Source organism: Chionomys nivalis, chromosome 23, assembly GCF_950005125.1.
Source record: "Chionomys nivalis chromosome 23, mChiNiv1.1, whole genome shotgun sequence".
NCBI lineage: Eukaryota > Metazoa > Chordata > Mammalia > Rodentia > Cricetidae > Chionomys > Chionomys nivalis.
The window spans coordinates 10226758-10239870 of NC_080108.1; the positions used below are offsets into that span (position 1 = coordinate 10226758).

General features: G+C 38.2%; 1 protein-coding gene across 2 annotated transcripts in view; it reads right to left on the minus strand.

Moving 5' to 3' along the window:
• Tmem135 (transmembrane protein 135) overlaps positions 1–13113 on the minus strand; it is a 220711-nt gene that overhangs the window by 84268 nt on the left and 123330 nt on the right. For both annotated transcript variants that reach the window (XM_057756487.1, XM_057756486.1), the window contains exon 5: positions 4092–4157. In XM_057756487.1, the coding sequence (XP_057612470.1) occupies positions 4092–4157 (66 nt within the window). The remainder of the gene's footprint in view (positions 1–4091; positions 4158–13113) is intronic.

Below are 13113 nucleotides of genomic sequence, written 5' to 3' on the forward strand. Positions count from 1 at the left end.
CTCTGGCTATATCTCAAGGAACAGACCTGCTGGGTCTTGTCATTTTTTGAAGGAGCCTCCAGAGTGTTTTCCATGGTGCTCATAGTGTGTAGGGTTCATTTCTACCACATTTCCACTAGTACCCATCGGACATTTTCTAAGTCTTTGTTGCTTTTTTCCCTTCACTATGCTGCCCAAGTTGACATGCTCTTTTGAGTCTAAAGTTCCTTATGGATCCCAAGAGTTTCATAGTTTGAGAGCTTAGATAAAGTCTTTGGTCTACTTTTATTTGGTTCTTATAAGTGATGAGAAAGAGCAGACTAGTTTCATTTTTCTGCAAAAGAATAATTATTTCAGCATCCATTCTTAAAAGGCTGTCCTTTTCATAATGTGTATCCCTCACATCCTTGTAAAACATAAACTGGCTATAGATTTGTGGATTTACTTCCAGGTTCTCCCTCTGTTGTTCTATATATCTTTCTTTATGTCCATATGTGCTGTTTGGATAGCGACAGCTTTGTGGCAGGATTGCTCAGTGGTTAAGAACACTGCCTGCTCTTCCAAAGGTCCTGAGTTCAGTTCCCAGCAATCACATGGTAGTTCACAACCATCTGTAATAGATCCGGTGTCCTCCTGAGGAAGAGACCTGGTCAGTTGTCCTCATTAACTTAGACCATGAAACCCAATATGAACAAGTTCAACAGAACCGCCATATATGGGCTGCCCACCCATGCTTCAGCATTGCCAGGGCATAACTATGATTTCATTCATTTTGAAGTCAAGTAGTACAATGTCTTCTGCTTTGTTCATTCCACTCAAGAAAGCTTTGGTGCTCAGAATTTTCTATGGATCCAATGGTACTTTAGGGTTTTTTTATTTTGTTTTGTTTGTTTTAATTTTCTGAAGAATGTTATTGGTATACGGGTAATTCATTAAATCTGTGGAATGCTTTGGATAGCATGTATATTATAGTCATTTTAACAATATTGGTTCCTGAATACATCCATGTTAGTGCATCTGTGTCTTCACCCACTTTTCTCAGTAACGTTGTTTTGGTGTATAAAAGAGATTAGCGATAATGTACCTAGACTATAGATAAACCCTCAACAAATGTTACTTCAGCAAACATTCAGCCCCCTTTCATATTCTCTCTGGATTCTCCATTTAAAGTTATGTGGCCCCAGTGGCTCTCCATCCTGCCTCTTTTCAGCTTGTCTCTCTTACCTTTGGGCATCTTCACCTTCGTGACTGCTCAAGCATTGCATAAGGGCACAGTTTAAGATGCGTATCCTTGGCATATCACTAAATGAACCCCACTGTGATACAGATTACGCGTACTTGCAAATCACACACATGCTTATGTCTGATTCTGAAATTTGTAACAGGTTTCTTCTGATCACTTTGCATGCCTGAATGTTCCTTTCTAAGAAGTTATTGTAGGTTAACACACATGCTCCCCAAGTGCAGGGCTACTGCCCAACTTTGGTCACTGGCAGATGCCAGGTACCTGAACAATGTCAGGCATACGGAGTGCTCAATAAATGCCTCCTAAAATGAAAGAGGGGAAATAATTCTTTCTCTTCATGAAACCCCTCCAATATTCCAAATGTATGCCAAAAAAGTATTTAAAAGTGAACGTTTTTAATTAAGTGAACATAAATAGCTGATATTTTGAAAATTTAAATAGTGTAAAAATTAATAGAGCCACAATAGATTAATCAATTCAGCATGGTTATAGACAGTCACTTTGCTTGTGGCCACTGTATGCTCAGTGGTCCTTATCATTTAATTAAGAGCTGGATATATGGTACCATCTGACCAAAGGAGATGAAGCATTAAACTGAAATGACAATTTGAAATTCAAACTCTGTGTGGTAGCCAGTCATTTAAATGTGTCCTTTCAGAACTTTAACAATGATCCCATGAAGGCTGATCATGGTTCAGCAGGCAAAGGCACCTCCTGTGCAAGCATGACCACCTGAGTTCAGTCCCTAGAAAGAACAAACTCCACAAAGTTGGTCTCTGTCATTCACATGTTCCATGCATACATGTTTGCTGCAGCATACTGCATGCACCGACACACACAATAAATTCATAAAGCTTTAAAGATTTAAAAATAATCATAAAATACCAATCCCTGTTTTATTTTTATCTCATTATAAAAAATAGATATTTTTTAATATATAAATCTAAGAATGTAACCATCTTTAACAGAGTATGCTTTTCACCTAACAAACACAACTAAATGGCAGAATACAGGAAGAATTACCAAGGTTTCATTTTGAGCCCATAACTACTTACTAATGTGAACAAACTCCGCCATTCAAACAGACAACACATTGTGAAAAGGCTTCTCAGAAAAAATGATCCAATTTATGAGTTATAAAATTAAATCAAGAAGCTACTACAGACTTTACAAGGAATTCACTACAGTTGAATAATTCAATGAGCTAACACAGTTGGAAGGAGTAAATACATTATTTTCTATTTATGTTAAGCCATATCTTTTTCTATACACAGGAAAAGCAATGATTTAGAATATATTTTAAAAAGTTTTAGAAATAATACAATTTTTAATATTCAAATAGGACCACTAGTGATCATAAGTTTTTGTTTGCACAAAGCAAATTATATGGGACAAGGAATGGGTTTTAAAGACTGTGGTTCCAATCCTTCTTCCTTGCTATTTGATCCGAAGCAAAACACCTAGCTTCACTAAGCTCCATGTATCTGTAATATCACCGATATAATCTCTCCCATATAGGGTTACCATGGAACTCTGGAAACATATGGTAGCACTCCTCTGCTCAAAAGGTCTTTTATACATTAAAAGACACACTTCATTATCAGAGCTCCTACATACAAGAAACAAAGTGCATCTTACTGGGTTTAAGAACAGAAGGCCAGAGTGCTTCAGCACTTGGTCCAATGCTAATCCAGGTTGGTCATGCGCAGTGCTCCCAGTACAAAGGGAAGAACGGCTGGAAATGAAGCAAATCAGCTCCTGCCCCTTCAGCAAGGCCATGTAGCCAGTATGTACTGACACACTCAAGTGACTGCTTACAGAGCCTTACCCTTCCCATAAAACAGGAAATAAAGTGCAAAAGTTGAATAAATATACAGCAATTAATAAAATCTGAATTGCAGGATCAGGCTTTCTAGGCAGATAAATTTTCCTTTATCAAAACAGCACTACATCAATTTATTGGGGATATGGGGGAAAAACTGATACAGTGATTTGTCAATACACAATTAAATATTTTGAAATACATTGCTTTTTAAATGATGTCATAGTTGTGCCTAACCAGCAAATATACAAGCCAATCCAAATTATATTCATACAGGTATACAATGTCAATTAACCCTGTCAGACAACTCCATTGTTAAAAACTGAGGTTAGTCAATTACACGTGTTAAACCAAATAACAAAGGACTTAATTCCACGATAGGAAACATTGTATTTCATCATTATGAAGCATTTACCAGAAAAACACACAAAAATATCATAACAACAAAATATTTCATTTACCTGCAACCTAAACATGTCTAAGTGAGGAAGGAAATTAAGATAAAGACAAGGTAGCCATTAGGCTGCTAATGATTTTTGAGTGGAAATTTATTCCAGGAGACAAAATATTTTTACATGACAAGGACATTTAGGAACATCAAAACATGTATCCTACAAGCTAACTGAGCTAACTCAGTAAGATGAAACAAACAGGCTTCTCCCTTCCCACTTTCTCTTTGCCAGTGAAAAAAAAGATTAAATACTTTCAATTTTATCCTAGGAAATAAAAAGGAAGCATAAATGCCAAAGGATTTTTTTCACTGAAATGTCTATGTGCAAGTTATTACTGAAGAGCTGTCATTTTTCTCTTGAAGTAGAAGAAGTTAGGAACCAGAGATAAATGACTCAATGACTCATTTTCAACCTCAGCTCTGGTTCCAATAAGTATAGATATCAATGGAGGTGCACACCAAGTACAGTCAATGTTATATCCATCAAGTATTGCCCTGTTACACAAAGCATCACAAGATTATCATGGTAGATGCTGCAGACACTGCAAACCATTAATTAACAATTAATAACTATATCAAGATTCTCATCTTACTTCTCCGTTTCTTAATGTTGTGATGGTTCCTCTTGCAACACCCATTCTAAATAGTGTTTCTGTGGCCTGTAAATACACAAAAAAATTACAAATAACTAAATTTATGATGTATACACAACTGTATATCTCACCCAAAACTGTAAAATGCCAACACTATCACACACCTAATACCTTTAAAAAGAAAACAAAAAAAAAACTTTAAGACACAAAAAGAATAACAAGTTTCAAATGATCCCCAGAAAGCAGTTTTCAGGCTTCTAAGGCTTCTAACTTTAAAGAGCTCATGGGAAATGTATCTAAAAGCTATTGACACGCTGGGTCCTTCTGGGCCAGCATTTCAAATATGTTCATTCAGATAAGTTTAACCTTAGAAAAATTCAACATTTGCTTTCAATTTAGAGGTTGCTGGTTATTCTCAACATCATTTTCCAATGAATTCGTTCAAACCAATTATCTGTTCTAAAATACAAAGGGGAAGTATAGTGATTTAGAAATGTCAGAGATAACACCCCAGTCACTGATGTCTACAAGCTAGCAAAATTCATAAAAGGACATTAAGAAAACAATTTCATTTACAAAGAAAAACAAAGTATCCACTATAAAACAACAAAACACTGCTGGAAGAAAATTTAAGACACAAATAAATACAAAACCATCTCCTGTTTCCTGGTTTGGAGAATTAGCATTAATGCATTAATACTATCCAAAGTGGTCTAGAGATTCAGTCCCTACAAAATTCCAATAACTTTTTTACAGAAAAAGCCTAAGACTCATATGAAAGTTTCTAACTAGAGGAAAGGGGAGGAAAACTGTAGATTGGCTCAGTTATAAACAGCTACACAGTAAGTCTGAAGAGAATCTCGTCAACATTAAATACTATTTAAGCACGATTTGTGTTTTACTATGATGCGAACATCTTAACCAAATCCCTATCCTCTATTAGTACAAAGCCCATAGTGTTCACAACTGAATCAAAAAGAGCAAACACGTGCATGATGGTGCATATCTCCAATGTCAACACTCAGAAGGCCGAGTCAAGAGTCTCAAAAAGCCAAAACATTGATAAAGATAGCAAAGAATATGAGCTAATGAAAACCTGCCTGGAGGTGTCCCTGCAAGAAAGATACAGTTTACTATTTATTAAATCCTGTGCAATCATTTAACTCTCAAAAAAGTGATCTTATCATCAGTGAGAAATTTTCAAAGCAATGACGATTATTTCATAATTTAACTTCCTTGCTGTGCATGGGAACAAAACTGTGGAATGCTATCCATGATAAAATATTTGACCAAAAAGGAAAGGAAAGACACTGAGTTAGAGCTAGAAAGTCACAGATGAGAAAGAGGGGAAATGGCCACAGTATTTTTTAAGATACACATCTTGAGTTTTTAGAGGTCAGGTAGGAATTGGTAGCCATAACGGAAGGAAGAACAGAGGGACGGAAAAGGAGAATGGGCAAGAATGAACCTACAGAGGATGGGGTTACAAATATACACAGTATACTACAGCTATAAACAATGCTTCCCCCTCCTCCTCCTCCCCCGGGACTCTGCTTTATCCAATCCACTTGCTCCTCTTTCCTCTCCAAATTAATAGAATAATCTTGTGAGAATGAAAAAAAAAAAAAAAAAAAACCAGACTATTAAGACAGGAGGGACAGCATGTAATACATACAAAGGAAAAACAAGGAGATGAAAGACAGGTGGCCAGAGGAATAAAGTCCAACAAAGACTGGAAAACATGCTTCTTTGTTGTAATAAATCTAGATTATAACACTAAAAAGGCAGACAGTTTAGAAGTGATCAAGGCAAAGCAAGTCTACACAGGGGTATATGGGGAAATGGGTAAGACCCTCAATCTGACTTAACAGGTAAAGTATAGAATGCAAACTGTAAACAAAAAATGGTTTTTTCCTGACACTGTTTAAATCCTTAGGGTTTCTATGCACAAGCCAACACGCACATAGAGCTGGGAGGCCAAGGAACTGGTGATGTTCAAGCATGGTCACAGAAAAATTAAAAAATTCAAATATTTTAGGACAGTCTGCTAAGTTTTGAAAATGCAGCAAATCTGACTTACTCACCTAATCTAAAGTATACATCAATAAGTGCGCAGATAGATTTTACTGCGGCACATCAAACTAGCTGAAAGATCACTTGCAAAGTGGTCACCACCGACATGCTTGCTTTATCCTCCTCTCAGTGACAGGCATGACACAGTGTGCCATACACCTTCCAGTTTCGGTTAAAGTCAGACCCAGTTCAGTAAGGTGACTTTCAGAGAGGAAACAGGGAAAGGTGGATGTAGAAGCAATCACTTGAGATAAAGTAAACACTGGTTTCTTAAAACCAGATCAAATTACTTTTATGTCTCAGACCACAGATGAAGGGTGAGCTATCTAGGGAGTGATGATTTGAAGGAGGCATTCCGTCTCTTTCCCTGGTCTGATTTACCACCTCTTCCCACCCCCGTCTTCAGGACTCTGTGCCACCCTTGTTTCTTACGGAAAGCACTGGGGTGTGTGACTTTGCTGACCTCTCCTGAAGGGTTTTAAATGACCTGCACCTAAGCAAGTGCTAACACGTGTGGGAGGGAAAGGCTGGGGTAGAACTATCTCATAACACACATCTCAAAACTGTCTCACTCCTAGGCTTTCATTCCGCCTAAGATGATTAATATTAAGCATTCTTTAACATTTCCTATGTGAGTGTGTGGGGTGGGTAGCTACAAATTCCTGTTTAAAAACATTAGCAGGAAAGACTGCTTTTAAAGACCAATGTTAGATAAGCGACCCAAATCTCATAAAACCAAGATGTAATAAAGTCTAAGTTCAAGACTGTATGTGTGCCTGTGTGTGCATGTGAGTGTGTCAAAAACAATTCTAGAAATGCATAGTGAACAAAGGCAGTAGTGATCTCTGGGGATTTTCTTTATCCATGAAATTCTATTGTTTCTCCTGGTCCATACGGCAGTCTCCATCCAGAGGGTAGGATATGTCCTAAGTCCCCAGAGGAGAGCTGAAATTACATAGTGTCATGCCGTATAATAAAGACATAAAATGTTTTCATAAATTTTTATGGAAATGTACATTTTCTAAATCAGGCAGAGTAAGAGATGAACAAAAATAACAGAAAAGTTTAACAATACTGTCCACATGCTATTTAAATCTTGAGTTATATATTTTCAATTTTTTTTAATATTTTATAGTTTAATAGTTAAATTTAAACATTATCTTATGTAAATTACTAAAAATAAATCCATTTAGTAATTCGTCGTGAATAACTGACCAAAAAGAAGAGTCAGGAGCTATTTTGGAAGGGGCAAGTCCCTACGGGTCTTTGACTAGTTTTCCAATTGTTTCTAATACTTGAGCTTTTATCGTTTTTTTCTGTAGGATGAATGACTTGAAGAACTCTCAACCCCACCATTATTAGATGTTCTTAATGGGTCTCTCAAAATTACAAAAGTAATAGCTGAGAGACAGAAAAAAGGGGCCAACCTGTCCCTGTGCAAGGGGCTCTGGGCAAATTTTTTTTTTCTTTTTTTTTTTTTATTAATTTATTTAATTATTAAAGATTTCTGCCTCTTCCCTGCCACCACCTCCCATTCCCTCCCCCTCCCCCAATCAAGTCTTCCTTCCTCCTCAGCCCAAAGAGCAAGCAGGTTTCTCTGCCCTGTGGGAGGTCCAAGGACCACCCACCTCCATCCAGGTCTATTAAGGTGAGGATCCAAACTACCTGGGCTCCCACAAAGCCATTACGTGCAATAGGATCAAGAACCCATTGCCATTGTTCTTCAGTTCTCAGTAGTCCTCATTGTCCATTATGTTCAGCGAGACCGGTTTTGTCCCATGCTTTTTCAGACCCCGGCCAGCTGGCCTTGGTGAGTTCCCGATAGAACATCCCCATTGCTCTGGGCAAATTTTAAACACTATTAAAGTACTGTTAAAATAAATGTTAATAAACTCTTTAAATTCTTATTATAATAATTCTTTTTGGCATTCATTTTCTTGCAAATATGTAAAGATGTTGTAAGATGGAACAATCTGATTTCCTACCTGGCAATTGTTGGGCTCACTGTTGCTGCCCCACCTGCCTCTAAGCAAAACATGTGTCAATCAAACAGCTAGCTGGACTACGGAAGGCCAGAACCACACAGGTTGCTTTTAGCATTCCATGGATGGCTTCAGGAAACTATGCAGTGAGAGCAGCTGGCTGCTGCAGATCCTCAGGGTAAAGCCTCAGGCTGTCAAAAACAATTTATACTACATTTTTTTATTGTCCCTACCCTTGGTGAATTCTAGATGACTCTGAAGACAGCTGAAAAAGGAGCAGGAAAATAAAGGCAACACTGGGTCAGGAACAGAGGAAATGGTGGAAACAGACAGGACAAAAAGCTTAGCAGTGGGTTACAAATCTACATAGAGCCAGAAAAGAAAAACTACAGCGCTTGGTCACTGGAAGAGTTCCAGAGAACCATCACGCCCTTAGGAGATTTCACACCAAGGAGATTTAGCACTATTTCCTATCAAGGACTAAGGAATATGAGGCTTGCTAAAAGCAACCTTTAACAAGGACTGAGGAATCCCAACTACTTCATCCTACACAAAACTTGTAACACCACAGGACAGCAGCTTTTGCTGCTCCTGACTGTGGATGTGATTTGTACAAAGGATGATGATGGTGGTGGTGATGGTGGTGGTGGTGATGGTGGTGATGGTGGTGGCGGTGGCAGTGGTGGTGGTGGTAATGAGAGTGGAAGAAAAGAAAATGGACTAAGGATGAACATCCCTTATCCAAAATGCTGAGAACCAGAAGTATTTGAGATTTTTTTTTTTTAATGGGGCAGAAGGGAGGCTGACCTTAAACTCTAATTGTTCCTTCCCTCCCAAGTACTGGATGATAGGCATGCACTACCAAGCCTGGAGTTGGGACTGTTCTTTACCCTTTGGCTTACCTTGGTGCTACTGTAGTAGAAAGTTAGTTAAACATTAGTTATTAAGTTGTCAGTCTCTGGGCTGGAGAGATGGCTCGGACATTAAAAGCTAGGCACAACCAAAAGTATCAGCTGTTAGTTTCTTTATTTTTTGTTTTGATTTTTTAACACTCTTTTTTCTTATTGATTTTTATTGAGCTCTACATTTTTCTCTGCTCCCGTCCCTGCCTCTCCTCTCCATTTCAACCCTCTCTCAAGGTCCCCATGCTCCCAATTTACTCAGGAGATCTCTTTTTCTATTTCCCATGTAGATTAGATCCATGTATGGGTCTTTTAGGGTCCTCATTGTTGTCTAGGTTCTCTGGGATTGTTTATTTGTAGGCTGGTTTTCTTTGCTTTGTGTTTAGAAACCACTTATGAATGAGTACATATGATAATTTTCTTTCTGGGTCTCGGTTACCTCACTCACTATGAAGTTTTCTAGATCCATCCATTTGCCTGCAAATTTCAAGATGTTTTTTTCTGATGTATAGTACTCCCTTGTGTAAATGAACCATATTTTCCTTATCCATTCTTCAGTCGAAAGGTATTTAGATTGTTTCCAGATTCTGGCTATGACAAACAAAGCTGCTATGAACATAGTTGAGCACATGTCCATGTAGTACGATTGAGCATCCTGTGGGTATATACCCAAAAGTGGTATTGCTGGGTCTAAGAAAACACCATAATGATATCCAAAGGGGGTGTACCAGATTGCACTACCACCAGCAATAGAAGAGTGTTCCCTTTACCCCACAACTTCTCCAGCATAAGTTATCATCAGTGTTTTTCATCTTGGCCATTCTTACAGGTGTAAGATGGAATCTCAGAGTTGTTTTGATTTGCATTTTTTCTGATGACAAAGGATGCTGAACATTTCCTTAAGTGTCTTTCAGCCATTTTAGATTCCACTGTTGAGAGTTCTCTGTTTAGGTCTATACTCCATTTTTTTTTATTGGATTATTTGTTCTTTTGATGACCCATTTCTCAAGTTCTTTGTATATTTTGGAGATCAGTCTTCTGTCTGATGTGGGGTTGGTGAAGATCTTTTCCCATTCTGTAGGCTGTCGTTTTGTCTTGTTAACCTTGTCCTTTGCTTTACAGAAGCTTTTCAGTTAACTGTTTCTCTCAGTGTCTGTGCAGTTGTTAGTTTCGAGAGGCACACATGCTAGATTGATCTTGGGCTTGCTATGGCTCTGCGATCATTCTGGAGTACTAACAGTACTAACAGATGGGCAGAGGGCAAACATTCTGCCACTGATGCCTGACATCATGAGTTAGATTCCAGGAATCCACAGTAAAAGGAGAGAACTGACTTCTGAAAGTTGCCTGCTAACTTCCATATGCATGCCACAGCACACAAGCACTCCTGACATGTATGTGTGCACCCACACTCCCCACACAAACACACAATGGTGATGATGATGATGAAAACAATAATTTTCCTGAGTTAATATGAAGTATAAGAATTTCCTGTTTAGATTTGGGTGAAATGCCTAATATATCTTCATTTATGACTTTTAAAACTCAAGTCAACAAGTCAAATAGTGATGTTCAATGTCACACAGTCAGCGACAATACCATGCAAAGATATACTAATTTATGCTTACATTCTGAGGAATGATGACAGGCCAATACTGCAAGTCTTTACTTTCCATAATTAAACCATTATGTCTCTGCCGAAGCAGAAAACTTTGTATAGTGAAAGCACCGTGATTCAAAGAATGCAATACACTTGACCATGAGCAGACATGGCAGGCAGCATCTGTTAGGTTGTGTGCCATGTCATGCACAATGCATAGTCTACATGTTTACATTCAGAAACTCATAAAAGGCAACACTAAAACTGCCAGAAATGCCCTGGCTTCATTATGAATTGATTTATTTAAATTACTGGACTGGGACTAAATAAGCATGGGATAAAACCGGACTCTCTGAACATGGCGGACAATGAAGGCTGATGAGAAGCCAAGGACAATAGCACTAGGTTTCGATCCTACTTCAGGAACTGGCTTTATGGGAGCCTAGCCTGTTTGGATGCTCACCTTCCTGGACCTGGATGGAGGGGGGAGGGTCTTGGACTTCCCACAGGGCAGGGAATCCGGACTGCTCTTCAGATTAGAGAGGGAGGGGGAATGAAGTGGGGGGAGGGGGAGAGGAGTGGGAGGAGGAGGGAAATGGGAGGTGGGGAGGAGGTGGAAATTGTTTCAAAAAAAAATAAATAAATAAAATAAAAATTAAAGCAAATTTATTTAATTAAAAATAAATTTATTTAAATTAAAAACTCATTAAGAATGAATTTTTGGTCATTAAAAGCTTTTACTGCTTCCAATTTTTCACAACTCCCATGTCCAGTCATAGGTGAAGGATAATGACCACATTTTAAGAAGCTGAGCTCTGATGTCTATTGGATAATCAGGAGAAATAAACAGGACACACAATAGCTGCGCAATGGTAAACAAGCAAACTGGTCTAACCTGCACTTGCCAGCGACTATCCATGTTCTTGTTTCTCAAGTCATCATTTGTCCAGCCAGAAATTTAAGAGTCATACCTAAATCTTCACCTCTCGACAACTTACCACACTACATAGCCACTAATTGTTGAAGTGCTATATGAGTAAGTGCTCATATACTGGTTGTTTGGGGGATGGTGGTTAACCAGCGTGTGAATAAATATGTCCCAGTTGTATTACAGCAATTTCAAATGTTGAAAATATAAACTGTTGGTCTTTCATGTTAATGAAATCAACTTGTTCTTTTCAGACATCATAAATGTCATAATCTGTTTCCATTCAGAACACTGGGGATATGTGCTACATATGGAGACAATGGACTCAGCAGCAGTTCAAGGTCATGAGGAATGTTACTTCTGTTTGGAGATGTGGGCTGGTGAGTTATCCAGGAATGTAAATGATAAGCAGATGGTTCATTTCCAAACTGAGAGCAATCTGGCTCTAAGGAAGAGTGTACTTTTGTAAATACGTGTTCTGTCATGTTCTATTCAGTATGACATGACCTAATCATGTACCTTGTTATGTTTCTGTCTGCTTTTAGCATAATAAAGTGTATCAAAGAAACACACATTTCCGCTATAAAGCTATCTTTTTACATAAATTGTCACAAGTGAACAAAATATTAGAACAAGCAAAGCTATAATCACTGAGACGTAGGGTTCTATTACTTAGTTATCTTTCAAAATAAGACCTCAGTCAATTACAGAACTGAATTTTTCAACCAGTGAATAATATCAAATGGTACAGTAATGTGGTCCAGTTCAGTTTCCAATTTGAGAGCATGAATAAGGAATTATCTAAATGTGGTCTCTAATTTGTCATTTAAAATATTTTCAAAAGAATACAAATTCAGTCCACACAGCAACTGTTAGGCGACTATTCAACAATCCTCCTCTTTTCACTGCCCTGTCCTAAGAAATGGTGATTGTGTTTCGATAATTCATCTTGGTTCTTAAAAGGAGAGTAGTTGTTATGGTTTCCATCAGAAATGTCTCCCATGAGCTCATATTTTCAGCACTTGGAGTCCAGTTTTTGGTGTGATTTTGGAAGCTATGGAACTTTTAGGAGGTAGGGTCTGACAGGCAGAAGGAAGAACTAAAGGTGGCCTTGGAAGGCTATACCAACCCTGGGTCTCACACCTAGGCTCTACTTCCTGTCTACTGTCATGGGGACAGTGTCCCTTGCCTGCCATGCTGACCTGAGCTCTCTTTGAAGCATGAGCCACCCTAAACCCCTCCCTTCAGTTGTGTCTGTCAGGCATTTGGGGTCACAGTGCTAAAAAAGCTAAGATAACTTAATGTTAGTTTAAATCAGTGATTCTCAACCTTCCTCATGCTGTGACCCTTTAATACAGTTCTTTAGGTTGTAGTGACCCCCCAACCATAAAATTATTTTTGTAGCTACTTCATAACTGTATTTGATGTTACGGGTCGTGATGTAAATACTTTTGGAGCTAGAGGTTTTGAGATCCACAGACTGAGAACCACTGGTTTAAATAAACAAGTAGTAATTCCTTTTGCAACTGATATGTTT